This window comes from Giraffa tippelskirchi, chromosome 1 (genome assembly GCF_054371585.1).
Source record: "Giraffa tippelskirchi isolate mGirTip1 chromosome 1, T2T-mGirTip1v1.2.pri, whole genome shotgun sequence".
NCBI classification, from domain to species: Eukaryota; Metazoa; Chordata; class Mammalia; order Artiodactyla; family Giraffidae; genus Giraffa; species Giraffa tippelskirchi.
This window is the reverse complement of record NC_137275.1, coordinates 146,841,822-146,866,860: the sequence shown is the minus strand read 5'-3', so window position 1 is coordinate 146,866,860 and position 25,039 is coordinate 146,841,822. Positions and strand designations below refer to the sequence as shown.

Genomic DNA, 25,039 nt, shown 5'->3' with positions numbered 1-25,039 from the left:
AACACACACTTTCATTCTCACCTAGCTGTAAGAAGGCGTGCCTTTTCCTTCTTTCAGGGCCCATTGAAGAGCCATTGGTAATGACTCTTCCCTTTATGCTGTTAGAGGCCACATAGGGAGTGGACATCCATCTGTATCCAGCAATGAAGAGATGGCCCTTTCCTTTCCTGGCAGGGTTTCTCTCAATTTCAGAGGTCAAGTGTGGAGACGGGGACTTTCATAACCTCCCATATCTATAAAGCCTCCCATACTCTCTCCACTATGTCAAGAGAGGCCAAGTGAGGAACAGAAACAAGGTCATGCTCCAATTCCCAACCAAGGTGGTATCAGCAGAGGTCTTTGGGAAGCCCAAACTTTCACCCCCAGCGATATTAATGAGGTGCCCCTTACCAACCAGCATGTCATCAGAGACTGGACTTCCATCCCTAGCTGGGCAGTAATGAGGAATACAACACCTATAATGTCCAGAATATAATTCAAAATCATTCATCATACCTAGCAGCCACAAACACCACAACTTGTATGAAAAAAAGACAGCAAGAGAAGCTAACAGCAAGATGACACAGCCATTCAAACTATATGATAGTAGTTTAAAGTAGCTGTCATTAAAAATGCTTCAGGAAGCATTTATAAACAGGCTTAAAACAAATTAAAAACTAGAACATCTCAAGAATGAAGTAGAAATTCTCCTCAAAGAAATAGAAGATATAAAATAGAATCAAATGGAAATTTTAACGAAAAAATAACTGCTTTGTGTTCCCACCACAAAGGATGTCATCAGTGCCCACCACTCAATTTGATGTCAAGACTGGTGATACCAAGCACCCCCCAGGAGAGGAAGAAAGGCTTAACACTTACATAATGGAATAGAGAACCTAGAAATGGATTTACAAGTATGAAAAATAACTGATTTTTGAAAAAGGTGCAAAACAGTTCAGTAGAGGAGATAAATAGTCCTGGAAAAATTGGAGATCCCTAGGCAAAAAAATGAACCTAAACCTCACACTTTATACAAAAATTAACTTGAAACAAATCACAGATAGTAATATAAAGCAAATTCTAAAACTTTAAGAAGGAACCATAAGAGAAAATCTTAGAGGGTTTAGACCTAGAGCTTGCTGAAGAGCTTTTAGACATATTATCAAAAACATGGTCCTTAAAAGAAAACACCAGTAAATTAAACTGCATCAAAATTAAGAACTTTGCCTTTGTGAAAAACCCTATGAAGAGGGTTAAAAAAAACAACACATGATACAGACCAGGAGGAAGTATTTATAAAACCATATATTTGACAAAAGACTGATATCTTGAATATATAAGGATTTTTGTTGAGGCTCAACAGTAGAAAAATAGTTCAATTAGAAAACAGGCAAAAGACATGAACAGACATTTCACAGAAACGAATAAATAGATAGCAAATAAGCACATATAAAGATGTTCAACATCATTAACCATTAGGGAAATGCAGATTGAGACCCTGATGAGACACACATCTATTAGAACAGCTAAAATTAAAAAATACCAAGAGCTGACAAGGATGCAGAGAAATTGGATGTCTCATATAGTACTAGTGTGAATATAAAGTGGTATAGCATTCTGGGAAGCAGTTGGTAGTTTCTTTTAAAGACATTATATGCTTCTCATGCAACTCAGCCATCTCACTCTTGGACATTTATCTCATAGAAATTAAATTTATGTTTACCCCAGACACTTACATCTGTACATGAATGGTTGCAACAGCTTTATTTTTAATAGCTAGAAACTGCAACAACAAAATTTTCTTCAATAGCTGAATGGTTAATCAAACTGTGATGTATCCATACTATAGAATACTACTCAAGAATAAAGAAGATATACAGGCTTTTGCTATATGCAGTGCCCTAGCTTTGTGACCTCAGATTTCTCATCTGGAGTTGGAGCCTAGACTTTCCTTTCCCCCTACGTCCTGTGTTGCTATTTAAATGAGTTTAAAGATCTGTATGCAGATCAAGAAGCAACAGTTAGAACTGGACATGGAACAACAGACTGGTTCCAAATTGGGAAAGGGGTATGTCAAGGCTGTATATTGTCACCCTGCTTATTTAAATTATATGCAGAGTACAACATGAGAAACACTGGGCTGGATGAAGCACAAGCTGGAATCAAGATTGCTGAGAGAAATATCAGTAACCTCAGATATGCAGAGGACACCACACTTACGGCAGAAAGCAAGGAAGAACTAAAGAGCCTCTTGATGAAAGTGAAAGAGGAGAGTGAAAAAGTTGGCTTAGAACTCAACATTCAGAAAACTAAGATCATGGCATCTGGTCTCATCACTTCATGGCAAATAGATGGGGAAACAGTGAGAGACTTTATTTTTTTGGGCTCCAAAATCAACTGCAGATGGTGACTGCAGCCATGAAATTAAAAGATACTTACTCCTTGGAGGAAAAGCTATGACCAACCTAGACAGCATATTAAAAAGCAGAGACATTACTTTACCAATAAAGGTTCATCTAGTCAAAGCTATGGTTTTTCCAGTAGTCATGTGTGGATGTGAGACTTGGACTATAAAGAAAGCTGAGCACCGAAGAATTTATGCTTTTAAACTGTGGTGTTGGAGAAGACTCTTGAGAGTCCCTTGGACTGGAAGGAGGTCCAGCCAGTCCATCCTAAAAGAAATCAGTCCTGAATATTCATTGGAAGGACTGATGCTGAAGCTGAAACTCCAATACTTTGGCCACCTCATGCGAAGTACTAACTCATTTGAAAAGACCCTGATTCTGGGAAAGATTGAAGGTGGGAGGAGAAGACGACGACAGAAAATGAGATGGTTGGATGGCATCACCAACTCAATGGACATGAGTTTGAGTAAGCTCCAGGAGTTGGTGATGGTCAGGGAAGCCTGGTGTGCTGGGGACGCAAAGAGTCAGACACGACTGAGCAACTGAACTGAAAGATCAAAAAGGATTATCAGTTGTCCTGTATTTTGCTGGCCACTTTGCTTATTGCTTGTCTCTGTATTTGTTTGTTTTAGCTGCAACACACGGCTTGTAGTATCTTCGTTTCCCAACCAGGGATCAAACCTGGGTCCCCAGCAGTGAAAGCCCAGAATCCTAAACACTGGCCCACCAGGGAAATCCGTCTGAATTCTTGCTTTACTTTATTTTCGGCCTCAGAATTTACCGTAACACTTTCTCACGTTTAAAACATGATTTAAGTGTGCTTACTTCAAAGTTTATTTCTGGATTTCTCATGAGTTTAGTAACACTGGAAATGGAGGCCTCTTTTTAATTTTAGGTCTAGTTAATTTGATACCAAGTAAGGTAACTAATTGGAGAAGGAAATGGCAACACACTCCGGTATTCTTGCCTGGAGAATCACATGGACAGAGGAGCCTGGTAGGCTATAATCTATGGGGTCGCAAGAGTGGGACACTAGTGAGCGACTAAGCATGCATACATGGTAACTAATATTGGTAACTTGGTAGTTCTGATTTGGATCTTTTTACAGTGGTCAGTACATGACCAACACATAGTATTAATTGAATCTTAATGATTAAAGAATTGATTAATTAATTTAAAATCAAGCAAATAAAAATAATAAATAAAATAAAAATGCCTTGAGAAATGAAACATATTTCATTTATAGGAAAGTATTTATTTTAAAGGAAGTTCCTGTCTTAGGAGTTTTGGTATTTGTGTTAATAAATCAGTTTTTTACTTTAAAGACCTGCTTTATATATAATTTAGTATAACATATATATCTGTCAATATGAAATATATGGCTCAATGTCAGAATAACATTCAGTTAAATTTTTACTTTCCTTCAATTGAATTGGTTTTTTTGAAAAAAGTTCTTTTATTTAAAGAAATAATTTTCTAGATTGATATTGTTCCTGTTTCCCTGGCAATAAATTCTCAAACAAGGTGATATATTTTATTGTTAGGATTTGTAATATTTTGAAATATATTCCTATTTAAATTTTTGTTTTGGGAAAGCTTTTATAGATTGGTGAAACATTTTGGAACAAAGTCAAAATGGTTTCATTTTATTTAGCCTCAGTGTATTGCAATGTCATGAGGAAAACATACAGCTTCAAGGAGAATCACATTATTATCATCAGTATTATTTTAACTTCATTTGCCGGAATTACTTATAACTCTACAACAGAGAACAGTATTTTAGAAAAGGAGCTAGAATCCCAAAGAATGTTATAAAGTACTGTTATTTTATTTTTGTTGCTTCTACTGTTTTTCCTCCTAACTTTTTAAACTGTCCTTTAGGTTAAATTTCTATTACTTTTGTGTTGATTTTTGTATTTTTATCTTCTGCCTCTTAGGTCAACTTTAGTGCACTGTTATGTTCATTTATGAGTTCTTGACATCAGTTACAGATTTTTATTGTCCAGATTTCTTTTACTATGCATAAATACATACATTTCTAAGTAAAGAAATAGTATATATTTTGTTGGGTCACTTGAAATTATCATCAGTTATAATCTAATTTTTATGAAACTTTCAAATTTAGAATTATTTTCACAAGAATGCCAAAAAATCAGCTCTTCAGAAGAACAATAGCAGTATTCAAAAGACTTCACATACAGCAGGTCCTACCAGAGGTAAGAATATGTATGAAATTAACAATGTCTTTTTAACTTAACAAGATTTTTTTTAAATTATTAAGGACGTATTTTTATATAGTTAACAGAGAAAAGTGGAAAAATATAACTGCCCAGAAATCAAATAGTAATGTTATTTTATTACGAGAACGGATTGTATCCTTGCAACAGCAAAACAGTGTACTTTTGAATGCCAAAAAAGCAGCAGAACTAGCTGTTAAAGAATATAAAGAAGTCAACGAAAAGCTCCTGCATCAGCAGCAAGTGTCTGATCAACGATTTCAAACAAGCAGACAGACAATAAAGGTAAGGGAACTTCAAAATAAATTACAGTAGACTGTATTATAAAAATGGATATTTTGTTTTACATGTGTTTTGAGGTTATATTTGTGTTAGACATGCCTACGAGTTTAAAAAATTCCTAGGTACTGCTAAACTGGTATAGTGTTTAATATCTAGATTTCTTAAATAAGGTCTTATTAAGGAGAACTCCAAATCTTTTGACAAACACATTACTAGGATACCTTTTCCACTTAGATTTTTTCTTTATTTTAGCATTTTAATATATTTATTCTGTTGTATCTTAGATTTTAAGGCAGACTCCAACTATTCATTTAGCTTATCCATTTTCCCATTCTAAAACTTTCCATTTACCACTATAAGTAACAGTATTAACTAGTAATTGCCCTAGTTCTTTGCAAATACTTATATAAAATGTGAAGCATTAATGTAAATATCTATATTAATGTGTTTCTGTAACATATATGCTTTTACTCAGGTGAGTTGAGTTTTCTGCAACTTATTAGACACATTATACCTACTGTTAGTTATAGTTTAATCTTAAGACAAATGAAAAAGAAAAGGTTATTCCTTAAGTCTCCATTCTTTTCTTAAAAAATTTTATTAAAGTATTTACATTAACAATGTTGTGTTAATTTCTGCTGTACAACAGTGAGACTCAGTTATACATGTATATTTTTTGTATTCTTTTCCATTATGGTTTATTACAAGATATTGAATATAGTTCCTTGTGCTTTACAGTAGAACCTTGTTTTTTCATCCTGTACATAATAGTTTGTATTTGCTATTCCCAAACTCCCAATCTTTCCCTCCTCTTTAGCAATCACAAGTCTAATGTATGTGTCTGTGAGTCTGTTTTGTTTCATAGATATGTTTTTCTGTGTCATATTTTAGGTTTTGCATGTAAGTGATATTATATGGTATTTGACTTTCTCTTTCTAACTTACTTCATTTAATGTGATAAGCTCTAGGTTCATCCATGTTGCTGCAAATGGCATTGTTTCATTCTTTTTAATGGCCAAGGACTATTCCATTGCGTGTGTGTGTGTGTGTGTGTGTGTGTGTTCAGTTGCTCAGTCGTGTCTGACTCTGCGACCCCATGGACTGTAGCCCGCCAGGCTCCTCTGTCCATTGAATTTTCCAGTCGAGAGTACTACAATGGGTTGCCATTTCCTCCTCCAGGGATTTTTCCTGCCCTAGAGATCGAACCTGCTTTTTTCTGTGGCTCCTGCATTGGCAGGCTGATAATTTACCACTTAGCCACCTGGGAACCTTGTGTGTGTGTGTGTATATATATATATCTTCTTTGTCTACTCATGTTAATGGACATGTAGGTTATTTCCATGTCTTGGCTATTGTGAATAGTGCTGCTCAGAAATAGGAGTGTGTATCAGTTCAGTTAGTTCAGTTTCTCAGTTGTGTCCAACTCTTTGTGGCCCCAAGGACTGCAGCACTCCAGGCCTCCCTGTCCATCAACAACTCCTGGACTTTACTCAAACTCATGTCCATTGAATTGGTGATGCCATCCAACCATTTCATCCTCTGTTGTCCCCTTCTTCTCCAGCCTTCAATCTTTCCCAGCATCAGGGTCTTTTCAAATGAGTCAGTTCTTCGCATGAGGTGGCCAAAGTATTGGAGTTTCAGCTTCAGCATCAGTCCTTCCAATGAATATTCAGGACTGATTTCTTTTAGGATGGACTGGTTGGATTTTCTTGCAGTCCAAGGGACTCTCAAGAGTCTTCTCCAACACCACAGTTCAAAAGCATCAATTCTTCGGTGCTCAGCTTTCTTTATAGTCCAACTCTCACATCCATACATGACTACTGGAAAAACTATAGCTTTGACTAGACAGACCTTTGTTGGTAATGTCTCTGCTTTTTAATATGCTGTCTAGGTTGATCATAGCTTTTCTTCCAAGGAGTAAGCATCTTTTAATTTCATGGCTGCAGTCACCATCTGCAGGGATTTTGGAGCCCAAAAAAATAAAGTCTGACACTGTTCCCCCATCTATTTGCCATGAAGGGATGGGACTGGATGCCATGATCTTAGTTTTCTGAATGCTGAGTTTTAAACCAACTTTTTCACTCTCCTCTTTCACTTTCATCAAGAGGCTCTTTAGTTCTTCTTCACTTTCTGCTATAAGTGTGGTGTCCTCTGCACATCTGAGGTTATTGATATTTCTCCTGGCAATCTTGATTCCAGCTTGAGCTTCATCCAGCCCAGCGTTTCTCATGATGTACTCTGCATATAATTTAAGTAAGCAGAGTGAGGATACACAGCCTTCATGTACTCTTTTTCTGAACCAATCTGTTGTTCCATGTCCAGTTCTAACTTGCTTCATGACCTACATACAGATTTCTCAAGAGGCAGGTCAGGTGGTCTGGTATTCCCATCTCTTGAAGATTTTCCACAGTTTGTTGTGATCCACACAGTCAAAGGCTTTGACATAGTCAATAAAGTAGAAGTAGATATTTTTCTGGGATTCTTTTGCTTTTTCAATGATCCAAAAGATGTTGGCAGTCCAACTTTTCTCAATCCGGCTTGAACATCTGGACATTCATGGTTCACGTATTGTTGAAGCCTGCCTTGGAGAATTTTGAGCATTACTTTACCAACATATGAGATGAGTGCAATTGTGCGGTAGTTTGAGCATTCTTTGGCACTGCCTTTCTTTGGGATTGGAATGAAAGCTGACATTTTTCAGTCCTGTGGCCACTGCTAGTTTTCCAAATTTTCTGGCATACTGAGTGCAGCACTTTCACAGCATCATCTTTTAGGATTTAAAATAGCTCAACTGGAATGCCATCACCTCCACTAGCTTTGTTCATGTGATGCTTCCTAAGCCCCACTTGACTTCACATTCCAGGATGTCTGGCTTTAGATGAGTGATCACACCATCGTGATTATCTGGGTCGTGAAGATCTTTTTTGTACAGTTCTTCTGTGTATTCTTGCCACCTCTTCTTAATATCTTCTGCTTCTCTTAGGTCCATACCATTTCTGTCCTTTATTGTGCCCATCTTTGCATGAAATGTTCCCTTGGTATCTCTGATTTTCTTGAAAAGATTTCTAGTCTTTCCCATTCCATTGTTTTCCTCTATTTCTTTGCATTGATCACTGAGGAAGGCTTTCTTATCTCTCCTTGCTATTCTTTAAGAACTCTGCATTCAAATGGGTATATCTTTCCTTTTCTCCTATATCTTTTCAAATTATAGTTTTTTCTGGGTATATGTCCAGGAGTAAGATTGCCGAATTACTTGGCAGCTCTATTTTTAGTTTTTTGAGGAACCTCTGTCCTGTTTTCAATAGTGGCTGCACCAATGCAAGTTCCCACCAACAGTATAGAGGGTTCCCTTTCTCCACATTCCCGTTAGCGTTTATTATTTATAAACTTTAATGATGGCCATTCTGACTGGTGTGAGTTGGTATCTCATTGTAGTTTTTTTTTTTTAATTTATTTTTTATTGTAGGATAATTGCTTTACAGAGTGTAATTTTGATTTGTATTTCTCTAGTAACTAGTGATGAAGAACATCTTTTCATGTACCTATTGGCCATCTGTATGTCTTCTTCACAAAAATGTCGGCTTTGATCTTCTGCCCTTTTATAATTGAGTTTTATTTTTTGTTGTTATTGAATTGTAAGAGCAATTTGTATGTTTGGAAATTAGGCCTTTGTTGGTTGCATCATTTGCAAGTAGGTAAGATTTTTTTTTCCATTTTGTTTATGGTTTCCTTTGATGTTCAAAAACATAAGTTTGGTTAGGTCCCATTTGTTTATTTTTGCTTTTATTTCTTTTGGAAGTTTTCTTAAGTCTACATTCTTAAAGGTATTTGCTTATATAAGGAATGATTTGTTGTTTTACACAGAAGAAATCCTTTTATTGTTTTAGAAAATAATTTTTAAATTACTATCACACATAATTTCAAATTATAGTTAAATCCCCTACTTCCAAAAGCTAGTGGTTCAATTCAAGCAATACTTGGAAATGTTTTAGTTATAAAGTATTGGTGGTTTATTAGTTGTAATACTAGGAACTATGTTTTGGCTTTATTTCCATAGTGACCTTATATCCAGCCCTGACCCTTGTTCCAAACTTACACTGAAAATTAGTTTCTATGATCTGGTTTTTTATCAGTGTGCTAAGACTTGTTTTGTGGCATAACATATAGTAGATCTTGGAGAATGCTCTGTTTGCACTTAATAAGAATTTGCATTGTTGTTGTTAGGTTGCGGTGTAGTGGTTTAGTCACTAAGTCATGTCCAATTCTTGCGACCCCATGGACTATAGCCTGCCAGGCTCCTCTGTCCATGGGATTCTCCAGGCAAGAATACTGGAATGGCTTGCCATTTCCTTCTCCAGGGGATCTTCCCAACCCAGGGATTGAACCCAGGTCTCCTGCATTGCAGGCAGATTCTTTACTGACTGAGCTACAACGGAAGATCCCTTGTAGCTACAAGGGAAGCTACAAGTTGTTAGGTTGAGTTTACTGTATATATCTGTTAGGTTTAGTTGGTTAATACTAGTGTTCAATTCTGTCCTTGCTGGTTTTCTGTCTAGTTCTGTCAGTTATTGAGAGGGATGTAAACAAGGTATCAATTGTTGAGAGCGGGTAAAGTCAATAATTTTAATGAAACAATTCACATACAGATAATTCTTTCATTTAATTCAGTGGTTGTTACAATTTGGACAAAGTTGTGCAGCCATCACCAAAATCAGTTCTAGAACATTTTCATAACATCACAAAGAGATCCTGAAACCTTTAGTCATCATCCTTCCTTTGCTCCATCTCTCAGTCCTAGGCAATCACTAATCTACATTGTGTTTATATGGATTTGCCTATTCTAGACATTTAATATAGATGAAATCAACACTATATGACCTTTTGTGTCTGGCTTCTTTCACTTAGCATGTTTTCTAAGAGTTCATCCACTATTAGTGTAAGGACTTTGAAAATTTATTCCTCCATAAACACAATGGAAAAAAAGGGCAAAAATTGTCGATAATAATAAACATTTTTATAACACTGGGTACAGAACCAAGTCTTCTCAGGGATAATGTAATATTCCTAAGGCAATTAATAGATGGCTCAAAGAAGTTAAAAGTTTTCTAAGCTATGAATTCCTTATCTATTTAGAAAGACTGAAGATCCGACCAAAGTATTTTGCATGAGAACTATGAAGCATTTTATAGAGACTCTCTGTGCACATTGGGGATCACTTATAATTCTTCAATGAAACTCTGGAAATTAACCATACTTGCAAGGACCTAAGGACTGTTTATTCAAGAAAAACAGCTATGTCTAGATAGGGACAGGAAACTTTGTGGCATTTTAATTTGTCCCATTCCCCATTCTCCCAGCTCAGCAGTAGCCTGGGAAAGATGATAGTTCATGTTCCCCATGCATCATGGTAGCTTACAAAAGAAGCAGAATGGAACTGAAACTCCTTGTAAGCCTCATTCCCAAATAATTGTCCTTTGTTCTTTCTGATGGCTCTCTGGAAAACCCCAGGGACTATGATGTCATTCAGTGCGGATAGCCTTCTTGGCACTGGGGTTGGTGGATAGAGTTGTCAGATAAAATGTTTTAACTTCATATGCCTGAGGTGATGGATTCCAGTTCAGGTCAATTAGCTTGAACGGAAAAACTGGGGAATAAGATGCCCCTAAGAATTTTGAAAAGCTCTGATGTCTTCTTGGGATCTAGAGAACACATGCATTCATAGAGCTATTTGCATGCTCAAGAAAGAAAAGAGAAAGCCCAGTGTCTCATCTGTATCTTACCATAAGACACTGTATAAGAAGATAGTAAATGGTAAGGCAGTATTGTTCATAACAGCATTAGTAATAAAAGGCAAAAGGTGGAAACAACTGAAATGCCCACTAGTAAGTGGATAAACAGATTGTGATATGTTCATGCAAGGGAATATTACTAAACCATAAAAAATTAGTGAAATATTGATACACAATACAATGTGAATGAATCTTAAAAACATTGTATCTACCAAAAAAAGTAAGCCGCAAAAGAGCTACATATCATAACGATTCCATTTATCTAGAATATTCAGAATAGGCAAATCTATACAGACAGAAAAATTAGTGGAATGCGATGGCTGGGTGAAAGCAGAATATAGGAGTGATTGCTAAAGTGTAGAGATTTCTTTTTAAAGTGATAAAAATGCTCTAAAGTTGACTGTGGTGATGGTAGAACGAATCTGTGAATATATGAAAAAACATTGAAGTGTACTTTAAATAGGTGAATAGTGTGGTATGTGAATTTTGCCTCAATAAAACTTTTTAAAATGTTGGTTTTAAACAGGAAAATACACAGGCACAGTATCTGCATGAATGTTGCTGCTAATATATTCATTGTTGACAGAATAAGCAAAATTGTTCTCTATTCAATTTAATAAAGTTTTCAATATAAATTTAATTTGGTAATATAAGAACTAGATAACATTTTAGGTGTGTGAAGAACCTACCCTTATGTGAAGCATTTAGGTTCAGTTATTACTACACTCAGCAAAGTAAAATGTGTATAAGGTAAATTTTCTTAAAATTAGTTTCCAATTAAAACAATGTGGTTTTGTTTTCCTGACATATACACTACTCTACTGCAAAAGTGAGTATCAAGAAATAAAAATATGTTAACACTAACAATATTGACTAACTTTTCTGGTTTGAAGGCATAGTTCTTTGATTTACGAACTTTTACTCAGAATATATCTGAACATGTTAAATATGAATTCCAAACCTTAAGAATAACAAGATGTAAATGTCGTCCTCTTTTGCCCAAGCAGTATTACTTAAGTATATTGTGTCTGTGGAGACACCTTTATGGTCACATGTATGATATCATATAGATTTAAACAGTGTTGATTCAGTGACAGAAGGAAAGTATTAGAATTCATATTATAAAAGAAAATGCAGCTTTACATATAAATCCACCTTTTAGAGAATATTATGAATGTTTTTATTAGGTATTAAATCATTAATCAAATGATTTTTTTTGTAATCATTTGTAAATTTTTGTGAAAGATCTGTACCTTCCTATTTTTTTGTATGTAAATTGTGAATTTTTGTGAAACTTTTTGTGAAATTTTGTATCCTGTAAACTTTTTTATCCCTTAAGGGTATTCTGAAGAAGTCTTAGATGGAAATGAGGAACATGTTATTGGAACCTGTTAGAAATGCAGTTCTTGTAATAGTATGTCAAAAACTTGGCTGTAGTGCATTCCAATGTTTTATAATAAGTAGAACTTGTGAGCAATGAAGTTGTATTTTTTTTAATAAAGACTATATTTTGGAGTGTTTTTAGGTTTAGAGCAAAAGTGAGAGGAAGGTACAAATCTTTCTCCTTCACCTCTTGCCTCTACATATGCATACCCTCTCCCATTACCAGTATCCCCACCAGAGAGGTACATTTGTTAAAATTGATGAGCCTTCAGTGATGTATCATAATCATCCAAAGTTTATCGTTTACAGTTGTACTCTTGATATTGTACATTCTTTGGGTAAATGTGTAATGCTGCTGCTAAGTCACTTCAGTCATATCCAAGTCTGTGTGACCCCAAAGATGGCAGCCTACCAGGCTCCCCTGTCCCTGGGAATCTCCAGGCAAGATCACTGGAGTGAGTTGCCATTTCCCTCTGCATTGCATGAAAGGAAACGTGAAAATGAAGTCGCACAGTCATGTCTGACTCAGCGACCCCATAGACTGCAGCCTACCAGGCTCCTCCGTTCATGGGATTTTCCAGGCGAGAGTACTGGAGTGGGTTGCCATCGCCTTCTCCAAATGTGTAATAATATGTATCCATTCATGTGCCTATTTCCCTGACTTCAAATCCTCTGAGCACTATCCATTTACCCCTCCCTGCCACCAACCCCTGGCAACCACTAATCTTTTTACTGTTTCCATAGTCTCCCCTTTTGCAGAATGTTATATAGGTGGAATTATATAGTACGGAGAATTTTCACATTGGTTTCTTTCTCTTAGTAATATGTACTTAAATTGAGTAATTGGCACTTAAATTTCAGTCATATGCACTTAAATCTTAGTAATAGGCACTTTCTTCTTTCTTTTCATGGCTCTATAGGTCATTATTTTCAGCACTGAATAATATTCTATTGTCTGAAATGGAATATTATTCCATTATTAATAATCCATTGATTATTTATCATTCACTTATTGAAAGACATCTTGATTGCTCCATATTTTGGCAGTTTTGAATAAAGCTGCCATAACCATCCATGTGCCAGTTTTTGTGTAGATGTATATTTTCCTTGGATAAATACCAAGGTGCACAACTGCTGGATTATATGTTAAGAGGATGTTTGGTTTTGTAAGAAACCACCAAACAGACCTCCAAAGTGACTGAACCATTTTGCATTACTAACAATAATAAATGTGAGTTCCTATTACTTTATATTATGGCCTGTATTATGTGTTGTCGTTTTTCCAGGTTTGGGCCATTCTCTTATACACTTAGGGCTTCCCTGGTAGCTCAGCTGGTAAAGAATCCACCTGCATTGTGGGAGACCTGGGTTTGATCCCTGGGTTGGGAAGATCCCCTGGAGGAGGGCATGGCAACGCACTCCCAATATTCTTGCCTGGAGAATCCCCCTGGACAGAGGAGCCTGGTGGGCTATAGTCCATGGGGTCGCAAAGAGTTGGACATGACTGAGCAACTGAGCACAGCACAGCACGTATATGTGTGGTGGAATTTCATTGTTATTTTAATTTGCATTTCTGATTACATATGATGTGGAACATCTTTTTATATGCTTATTTCTCAAGTGGTTATCTTCTTTGATAAGGTATCTGTTAAGATCTCCCGGTGATTCCTTTTTTTTAATTTTTATTTTAATTGGAGGCTGATTACTTTACAATATTGTGGTGCTGCTTATTCTTTAACTGGGTTGTTTTCTTGCTGCTGAGTTGTTTTTTTAAATTTTACTTACTTTGACTGTGCTGGGTCTTCATTGCTGCATGGGCTTTTCTCTAGTTGAGGAGGTTGGGGGCTACTTTCTAGTTGGGGTGCGTGGGCTTATCATTATGGTGGCTTCTCTTGTTACAGAGCACAGGCTTCAGTAGTTGCGGTTCCTGGGCTCTAGAGCACAAGGTCAATACTTGTGGCTTAGTTGCTCCATGGCACATGGGATCTTCCTGAACCAGAGGTCGAACCTGTGTCTCCTGCAATGACAGGCATAGATTCTTTTACCACTGAGCCACCAAGGAAGCCCACTGATGACTTTTAAATACTCATTGTACAGTCCTTTATCAGATGTGTCTTTTGCAAATATTTTCTTCCATTCTATGTCAGAATGGGTCTACTCAATCTTACAACTTTGTCTTTCACAGAGTAGAAGCTTTTAATCATAATGAAGTCTGGCTTATCATTGTTTTTTTCTAGATCATGCCTTTGACGTTGTATCTTAATGCAGTTGTCATACCCAAGGTCATTTAGAAGTTCTCCTGTGTTTTCTTCTAGCAGTTTCTTGTTTGTCTTCACCCTTTGCTCTGTGATCCATTTTAAATTAATTTTTGTGAAGAACATGTAAGGACTGTGTCTAGATTCTTTTATTCCCTGTATATATCTGATTGTTTTAGCACAATTTCTTGGAAAGTCTATCTTATCTCCATTGTTTTGACTTTGCTTCTTTGTCAAAGATCAGTTGATTGTATGTACATGGGTCTATTTCTGGTCTTTCTGTTCTGTCCATTGACCTATTTGTCTATTCTTTTGCCAATACCAACACTGTCTTGATTACTGTAGCTTTACAATAAGTCTTGAAGTCAGATAGTTTAGTCTTCCAACTTTGTTCTTCTCCTTCAGTATTGTGTTGGCTAATCTGGGTCTTTTATCTCTTCATATAAATGTTAGAATCAGTTTGTCAGGATAAACAAAATAACTTGCTGGGATTTTGATTGGGATTGCAATGAATTTATAGATCCAGTGGCAAAGAACTGATATCTTGACAATATTGCAACTTCTATTCCATGAACATGGAATATCTCTCTGTTTATTTAGAACTTTGATTTCTTTCATCAGAGTTAAACTCTTTTTTCATGTCAGACTTTTTAGGAATGCTAATATAAATGTTTTCCTTTTGGTTTCAAATTCCACTTGTTTGTTACTGGCATATAAGAAAGGGATTGACCTTTGTATATTAACCTTATATACTACAACCATGCTGTAATCACTTAATTGATTCAGGAGGTTTTTGTCTATTCTTTCTGGTTTTCTACATAGACAATTATATCATCTATGAACAAAGATGGTTTTATTTCTTCCTTCCCAATTTTTATATATTTTACTTCTTTTTTGTATCTTCTTGACTTAGCTAGGACTTGCAATATGATGAGAAGCCTTCGTGAGAGGAGACATCATGCCTTGTTTTTTATCTTTGTGAGAAAGCTTAAGTTTCATACCATTAAGTGTGATGTCACCTGAGGGTTTTTGTAGGTACAGTCAACCCTTGATACTCATGGGGAATTGGTTGTGGAACCCCCTGTAGATACCAAAATGCACAGATGTTCAAGTAACTTATATTAAATGGCATAGTATTTGAATATTACTTACATACATCCTTCATTATACTAAATCACCCCTAGATTACTTATAATACCTAATAAAATGTAAATGCTTATAAATACAATGTAAGTGCTATACAAATAGTTGCCATTGTATGGCAAGTTCAAGTTTTGCTTTTTGGGATTTTCCGGATTTTTTTTTTTTTTTTAGTAATTTTTATCTTCTGTTGGTTGAATTCATGGATGTGGAACCTGTGGATATGTAGGGCTGACTATAGTCTTAATCAAGTTAAATCCCACTTGGTCATGGTGTACAATTATTTTTGTACATTGTTGAGTTCAATTTTCTATTATTTTATGTAGGATTTTTACATCTAAGTTCATGAGAGGTATTGGTCTGTAATTCTGAATCAAAGAATTAGGAAGTATTTCCTCTGCTTCTATCCTCTGAAAGAGATTGTAGAGAATTGGTATTATTTCTTCCTTACAAGTTTAGTAAAAATTAACTAGTGAACCTATCTGGACTTGATGCTTTTTATTTTAGAGGTTATTAATTGTTTATCCTATTTTTTAAATAAACATAGGCCTACTCAGATTTTCTGGGCTTCCTAGGAGGCACACTGGTAAAGAATCTGCCTGCCAGTGCAGGAGACACAAGAGATGTGGGTTCAGTTTGTGGGTTGGAAAGATCCCCTGGGGTAGGAAATGACAACCCACTCCAGTATTCCTGCCTGGAAAATTCCATAGACAGAGGAGCCTGGCAGGCTATAGTCCATGGAATTACAAAGAATCAGAGGCACTTAAAATATCATAACATTTTAAGGCATTTAGAATTTTTAGAGCATTTTCATATAGTTTTAAAATTTGATATACCCAAAATCTCCTTGATTTAATTCAGATAGGAATTATTGTTCTATTTTTATATAGAAAGAAACAGAAACTATATGTGAGTGACTTATCCAAGACTCATGGTGTCAGTAGTAGGTCTGATACCTGAGCCTTATATTTTTACTACAGAGTACTCTAATTATCCTGCACAGATTTTTAGGAAATTTTAAAATATTGATTTTACATTTTGCCCCTTTAAAGTACAGTAGAATTAAATTTAAGATATAATAATATGATCTCAAAGTTATGAACTCACATATGCTTACATTTAAGAAGTAGAATTTTAATATTGTTATTAGTTGCATTGGAATAGAAGTTTAATATTTGACAAAAATTTTCAACTTCAGCCTATGGCTTCTGTGATTTCCACAGCCAAACAATGTAAACACAAAGAAAATTTAATATATTGTATTTGAATTAGCTGTCTGAAAAACATTTGAAATTATCTACATCAGTACTTATTTAATCATTATTCTATAGCCTCATTCTATAGCACTTAAACATACCTAATGTAAAAGAAATTATCTCCTCTCTTCAAGATACCAGTTTTATATGTCTACTTTAAATTTCTCCAATGACTGTTTCCAAGAGTCATTCCTAGTCTAGTCTGTATTACTACAATTGCCTTAAGATTTTTTATAATACACTTCTCTTTTCAACTGTTAACTCTTAGTAGTTAATATCACTAACATTAGCAGAATTTCCTATCTCAGCCAATCCTGTTATTCCTTTGTAGGTGATGCTTAAAACTACATGTCTTTTTATGTGTTCTATTTCACTATAGAAGACATTTTCTTTTGGTTTTCTGTCACCACTAACTCATCGTGTACCAAAGAACAAAATAATAATAAAGAACAAATCTTCCCAAACTATCCTCTCCCAAAATATTTCCGCAGAACCATCTTCAACTCTTTTATTTTTTGACCCCTAAATCAACAACAAAATTCTTTTGTTCATTCCTTTTTAATTTCCGTTTCTAGTGGCACCAGTTATTTCTTTTTCCTTGAGTACTGATATATTCTCCTGTCTGGCTTCTGTAGTCTCCTCTTTATTTCTTTCCATGTGTTACTGCCAGAATAATTTTGCTAGAATGTGAATTTCATCATGTATCTTCAGGAACCTGCAATTGATTTCTATTTGAAGACCAAACAAGTCAGCAAAATCTTCAAGATTGTACATGATATGCTATTGTTTTAGTCCTCTGTTTCCTGACACAAGCCCCCGAGAGTATCCCCTGTCCTATAAAACACTCACAGTCTATGCTGAATGCATCTGTTCTTTCAAATCTTATTTTATATGTTTTCAATAATAATGGAAGTACAGGTAATATTAGCTGATGCTTTTTGTGTACTAATATGCTAGGTACTCTTCCATGCACTTTGTTTGTATTAACTCATTAACATAAACAATGCCTTAATGAGATAGTTACTATGTCTGATTTTATTGTACAGATAGGCAAAGTGAGGCAGAGGGAATAACATGCCCAAGGTAATAGAACTCATAAGTGGCAGAACTGGGGTTCAAGCCCAGGCAGCCTGATTCCAGAAGCTGTGCTCTTAAGCCTTATGCTGTACTGCCTTCCCCAACACACACCAGCTAGTGTTTATTCAATGACTATTAGGCCTACTTTCTAGACATTTTATTATTTTTTATGGACTCTTTTTTTCAACCTTGTAAGGAAGATATTATCATTTTATATATAATGCAATTAAAACTTAAAAGAATTGAAACAAATTGCTTAAGATCAACCTAAAGTTCGTAGCTCTAAGTTATGACCTACATCTATCTCTTGATCCTAACTTCATAATCTTTCCATTTTTCTAAACCGAATTTTTATACAATACTGCACTTAATAGTTTTAAAGTTTAACATTTGTTAGTTCTATTGCATCTAATAGCTAATTAAATCAAGGGCAGAAAACACATACACTTTTTTTGATAACTTTCACAGCATTTTGAATAATTGAGGGCATAGTACATTCTCAGTAAAAGGATAAAGGTTGCCTTATTGAGTAGTTATTACCAAGACACTGAGATGATAATGCATATTTTTAACCAAGATTTAAAAATTGCTTTCTACTTCAAGAATCTTCCTCTTTTCTTTACATCATTCTACATCCAGGAAGTCACTCCAAAGACTGGTTCACGGACCAGTTCCCTCATGCAACATTTTCCAAAGCCTTTTTCCTTTTCTAAGTTTAACACGAAGTAAAAGAAGAATTCTCTTGTAATCAGTGAAGTTTGAGGTAATAATTTGTCATATAAATGAAAGTATCCTATAGGCTTTTGTGATTAAGAGCTAGAGAATCAGTTTGAGAGTTAGAAATGGAAGAATAGCTACACATCAGTCAAGAATGAGTGTTTGATGACATTGAAGGAGCTTACTTAAAAGGTGACAAAACCAATTAGTAAATGATTTAGTGTCATGAAAATGATGGAAGGTATGGTTTTGGTATGAGAGTTAATAATGTTAGTGGCATGGTGCTTCCAAGGAGAATGAGGTAAACCATTTCCTATTTGTCACAAATCCTGCTAGGTCCACTTCACTTATTTATGTTGCCTTTTGAGTAACTAGATGGGGCTTCCCAGATAGCTCAGTTGGTAAAGAATCTGCCTGCAATGCAGGAGACACCAGTTCGATTCCTGGGTCAGGAAGATCTGCTGGAGAAGGGATAGGCTACCCACTTCAGTATTCTTGGGCTTCCCTTGTGGTTCTGCTGTAAAGAATCCACCTGCAATGTGGGAGACCTGGGTTCGATCCCTGGGATGGGAAAATCCCTAGAGAATTACATGAACCATATAGTCCACAGGGTCACAAAGAGTCAGACACGACTGAGTGACTTTCACACACTTTGAGTAACTATAGGCATTTAATTTTCTGAATCCTGATTTGTACATTGGCTCTATATGTTTTCTAAAGGAAGAATAAACTCCTTTTAGTTTCCCAAAAAGGTTATTTATCTATATTAACAATACTACTAACTAACCCACTGAGTTTTGAGTTCATAGAAGGAGGTATGACAGTATTTCTGCGAGTTAGAGAAGAGATGCTTTACAAAATATGGTCTGAAAAACAAGACTTTTACCCTAGACCATTGCTGTTTAAGAGGCTTTGATCTGCCTCTGCCTTAACTCCCCAATTGGAGTGTACCTAAGCAAGCCCACAACTCAAAAAAAGTGTCATAAGTATGCCTTTCAGCATTCACATCATAAGTCTGCACTTTCAACATACACGTCATAAGTCTGCACTTTCAACAGACACGTCATAAGCATGCACTTTCAACAGACATGTCATAAATATGCACTTTCAATATATGTGTCATAAGTATACACTGCTGTTATCTTCTCTGATATCTAGATGAATTATTGATTCCCCTGCCCTCTGCATGAGATACAACTTAGTTCCGCAACAGCAGATTTTGTCCTCAGAAACTTTTTTGGTAACATCCATCTTAAACAAAGAAGGTCATTTTAGGATTTGAGTTTTCAAGTTTGCTTTGTCTCTTGTCCAGTTACATTAACTAATTACTCTTAAATTAGTTTAATCAAACTGCATACAGAACTTTTGCCAAATGTCAGAATCTGCCATTAAAAGCAACAGAGCATAACCCATTCAACAAATATCTTGGGTTTTTAGGTTAATTTAGCATATAAACATTGAGCATAATAACTACTAAGCCTGAAGAGTCTTTCAGCAAACCCTGTAATTTTGTATTTTGTCAGCCTCCATAAAACATTTTCATCTGTGTAGATTCATAAAATTACTATTGTATCGTAAACTTATATTTGTGTTTGGTTTATATTTATTTACATAACCTTTATTTGAAAGATTGAACGTGTTGATTGTACTGGACCCCTTTTTTTTCTGTCAGGAATTGTAGAATTTTAAATAGCCTCATTTCCATTTTTGTGATCTGTGTTCACGCCTGTAGTAATAACGAAGTAGAAAGCTAGTACTCTCTTATTGTACTTCATTGTTAATCTCTAGAGTTTTCTTTTATCTTACTCCAATAGCTTGTGTAGTAAACATTCCTTGTAGGGTATTCAGTTTATATATGTCAGATTCTCTAGGGCCATGGCTTTTGCCAGATGAAGCACTTTTGATTTTGAGGCTGATGAAACACAGTGCTATTATTGATCTGTGCATGACATAGCCTGTCTCTCTCCTAGCAGAGTGTAGCAACATTTATCCAGGAATTTGTGAAATGTCACTCGGATCATGTTCGCAAGGTGAACTGTGCAAAAACCAGAATCTGAGCTGAGAATCCATGTGGAATTGGACGTGACTGTCTTATTCCTACGTCCTATCTTCTAGATGAACCAAGTGATATTTGTTAACAGAATGTCTGTGCCTTATATTAGACTTTGTTAGGAACTATTATTATCACTCAGAACACAATGTACTGTAAAATCATACTTCTTATACCATTTTCAGATTCACTTGTGATCTTACCACAGACAATATTAAGAAAATATGACCTGAAAACATCAGTTGCGAATTTATTCTCTGTTAATAATGAATCAGTGTTATAATATATTACACAATCTTACTTATATTCCTAGTAGTTTTTTCACTTTGCATCAATATACTTTTAGGTAAGTATCTCTCTTTGAAATATCACCATACCTGGAAGTGACAAAATATAACATTTTTCTCACTGTGAGATATTATGATTTTTAAATATCCATATATTTTAGAGTTTGGTTTTAAATGCCTAATATATTGGCTTGCACATGGATAGATATGTGTGTTTGTATTTGTTATAATTCAGTTTAGCTTAATGCTCCTACTACCTGTAAGACTCTCCAATAATATGATATTCAGTAATAAATTAAACATGGTTCTTGTCCCCTGTACAAGATACAGTAGGGAAATTAGACATGTGAACTACTATACAAGGGAACTGTTATATATATAGCTTGTACGTAAGATATACCATGGACATGTAGTGGACAAAGACAAACTGGTTTTTCATTGAGGTCATTATTTAGTAAGCCTTTGAAAGAGGTGGCATTTGGGCTTAGACATAACATTTGGTTTGATTTTGAAGTTTCGTTTGTGGAACAAAATCATTAGAAGAAGGAAAGCTTGGAAAAGCATCAAAATTAAAAAGTACTTTGTTGAGAGTAGTGAGTAATCTGATATATCTGTGGTTTTCAACGCTAGCTGCATGCTATCCTCACCTGGGGAGTTTTATAACCTTATGTGGAAGCATACCAACAAAATTGGATAAAATATAACAATTATTCTTATAAATGCACACCAGAATTTGTCAAAAAATAAATGTAAAACCCTAGGGGCTAAAAGTCATTGACAGCTTACCATTGTAACCAAGTGTATTTTGTCACTGAAATGAAAACAGCAAGTAAGCAGTAGGATAACTGAGTGTAAAATTTAGAGGGAGGCCTGGGCTAGAGGCATGAATTTTAGAGTTAAGAGTATTTAGATTATATTTAAAAACATGAGACTGAATGGGATCACCTAGGGAATGAAGGTAGATTAAAGAAGAGAAGAGGTACCCTGAGCCTTCCAACCCATAGAGTTTGAGTAGATGAGGAAAATCCAAGAGAGGAGAGACCAGTTAAATAGAAAGAAAACCAAGAGAAAGATGTATCCAAGAAACCAAGTGATAAAAGTATTTCGAGACATGTACAACCACTTGTGTCAAATTCTGCTAATTAGGATGAGTCCATGTGAAGAACTGAGAAATGAGAAAAGGAGAATTATTGAAGAATATAAATAAATGTGCTTGCATTTTAGTTATTTCAATGAGTTTTCCTATTAGGATCAGAAAGCTTATGAAAATACAAACTTACTTCAAAATAAGTAATGTAAAAATTGATAATTCGGCACTTTTAAGAAAAAGCTGACAAAAAGTCATTAAGGATATACACTATTTGAACAAAGCAATAAAAAGCCTTTACCAAAATGATCACATGACTAGTCCACAACACAGCTCTCCACAGTTTTCATAAACTTGATATCATATTAAAAATGTTGTCTAACACAAGATTAAAAAAATCAATTTAAAAAGTCAAGTTTAAAAATTCTGATGCAACTTGTAGAAACATTTCTGAATAATTAAGGGACAAAGAAAAAGGTAAAGTGAAAACTGAGAAAATACTTCATAATAAATGATAACGAAGTAATGCATAGCGTAACATAGAAATATGGGCCAAGTGGTACTCAGATGGAAATGTAATACTTTTAAATACCTTTAAAGAAGATTCTTGAGAGTCCCTTGGACTTGAAAATGATCGAACCAGTCAATCCTAAAGGAAATCAACCCTGAATAGTCATTGGGAGGACTGATGCTGAAGCTCCAATACTTTAGCCACCTGATGCAAAGAGCTGACTCATTGATTAAGACCCTGATGCTGGGGAAAATTGAAGGCAAAAGAAGAGGGCAGCAGAGGACGAGATGTTTAGATAGTATCACCAACTCAATGGGCATGAATTTGAGCAAATTCCGGAGATGGTGAAGGACAGGGAAGCCTAGCATGCTGCAGTCCATGGGGTCTAAAAGAATCGGACACAACTGAGCAACTGAACAACAACAATCCAGTGGATTATCACCCAGCAATAAAAAGGCATGAAGTAATAACATGTGCTGCAACATGAGATGAACTTTGAAAACATGTTAAATAGAAGAAATAGTTACAAAGATCACATACAGTAATATTTCATTTATGCTGCTAAGCTGCTAAGTCGCTTCAGTCATGTCCGACTCTCTGCGACCCCATAGACAGCACCCCATCAGGCTCCCCCGTCCCTGGGATTCTCCAGGCAAGAATACTGGAGTGGGTTTCCATTTCCTTCTCCAATGCAAGAAAGTAAAAAGTGAAAGTGAAGTCGCTCAGGTGTGTCCGACTCCTAGCGACTCCATGGACTGCAGCCTACCAGGCTCCTCTGTCCAAGGGATTCTCCAGGCAAGAGTACTGGAGTGGGTTGCCATTGCCTTCTCCGTTTCATTTATGAGATGTCCAGAAAAGGCAACATCTATAGAGATAGAATTTAGGTTAGTGATTGTATAGGCCTTGGGATGGGAAGGAAGTGTCTGTGAATGGGCATGAGGTTTCTGTCTGGTATGGATGATGGAAATGTTCTAAAATTACTCTGTGGTGACAGTTGCACAAGTCCATAAACATACTAAAAGTCATTCAACCATACATTTAATGAGTGAGTGAGTTTTATGGAATGTAAAGTATACCTTAATAAAGTTGTTAATAAGGAAAGTAATACTATATTATGAACGCTTAGGTGAGATTGAGATTTGAGTTTCTTATCTAAGTTCTACCAGGCACACAGTTTTCCAAAGAGCATAAAAAAGTAGAAGCAAATGCCTCCTCATTTTATGAGGGTAACATAAGTTTGACAATACAAGATTAAAAAATGTTAGAAATGGAAATGAATATAAACATAGTTATAGCACTGATTTCCAAACCCTTGGTAAACTTAATCAAAGAATATATTTTTTAAAAATCATGAATAAGCCAGGAAATCCTAGAAATTTAAAGTTTAATTAGAAAATTTATCCATGTAATTTACCACTATAACAAAGAAGGGAAGAAAATATGTTAAATTTGCAGAATCTAGGTTGACATCCACAAGATGGCAGAATAGGAAGCACCAGATCTTTTCCTACAGAGACCCCATTTCAACAATGCTCAGACCAGCTCCTTTTGTGAGAAATCCAGAAACCAGTCAAGAGGCACCTGCATCCCTTACAAGTGCATAGCCAGATGCACTCAAGTTGCTGGGGAAATTGGGGCACTGTTTTTGATACAGTCCTCTACTTTGGCACACCACCTTGTGACCTGTGAGAAACGCCCCGTTCCCAGCTTCTCCCCACGGAGGGAAAGAATATACTGGACCTTAAGCCTGTCTGAAGGGCTGGCTTCTTTCTCACCTGTCTTAGAGCACTTATGGGACCCGCCATAGTGTAGATACCTGGGGGTCACTGAAGAACCTAAAGAAGCTGGATGGCATGCTGCTGTTCCAGAGGAGCCATGTTACAGAAGACGGAAGGTGATATAGCTCGGTTGCTTCTCCCTCAGAGAGAAGAAGAATGTAATGTGTGTCCAGGGTTCTGGCTTTTTAGTGGCTGCCTGAGGGACAAGTATCTATTTGGCCCAGTTTGGGACACTGATAGAATTGGGCATACTCTAGGTACATCCCTGGGTGCTGCTGAGAACAAAAAAGAGCTAGGTGGCATGCTGCTATTTCTAAGGAGCTCAGTACAGAAGACAGACAGCAGAGGGAGCAAGAATTTATCAGATCCTGAAAAAAAAAAAAATCCTTTATATTAGAAATCTACACACATGCATTGGGAGAAGTCATATCCCCAGAAAAGATTTGAGAGTTCCCAGAATCTCTAGCTGGACTGATTGATAGAGACCTTTCCTTATGCAAAGCCAGTTCATAAAGACCAGAAGAGATGAACTTCTTCAAGTTCAGTTATAACAACACAAAGTTACAAGGAACACAAGGAGATAGTAAATGGCCCAATCAGAGGAACAAAATAAATCTTCAGAAATTGACCCTAAAGAAACAGAGGTATATTAATTATCTGACAAAAATTTAAAATAACCGTCATAAAGATGCTCAATGAGCTCAAAAAAATGATTCATGAACAAAATGAGAATTTCAGCAAGAGATGTGTGTTTGTGAAAGTTGCTCAGTTGTGTCCGACTCTTTGCGATCTCATACAGTCCATGG

The 25,039-nt window shown here is 35.8% G+C and overlaps 1 protein-coding gene across 15 annotated transcripts in view; it reads left to right on the top strand.

Moving 5' to 3' along the window:
- The window catches only part of CNTLN (centlein), a 331,587-nt gene that overhangs the window by 249,244 nt on the left and 57,304 nt on the right, over positions 1-25,039 (top strand). For all 15 annotated transcript variants that reach the window (XM_081499257.1, XM_081499287.1, XM_081499348.1 and 12 more), the window contains 2 exons: positions 4,510-4,600; positions 4,683-4,906. In XM_081499257.1, the coding sequence (XP_081355383.1) occupies positions 4,510-4,600; positions 4,683-4,906 (315 nt within the window). The remainder of the gene's footprint in view (positions 1-4,509; positions 4,601-4,682; positions 4,907-25,039) is intronic.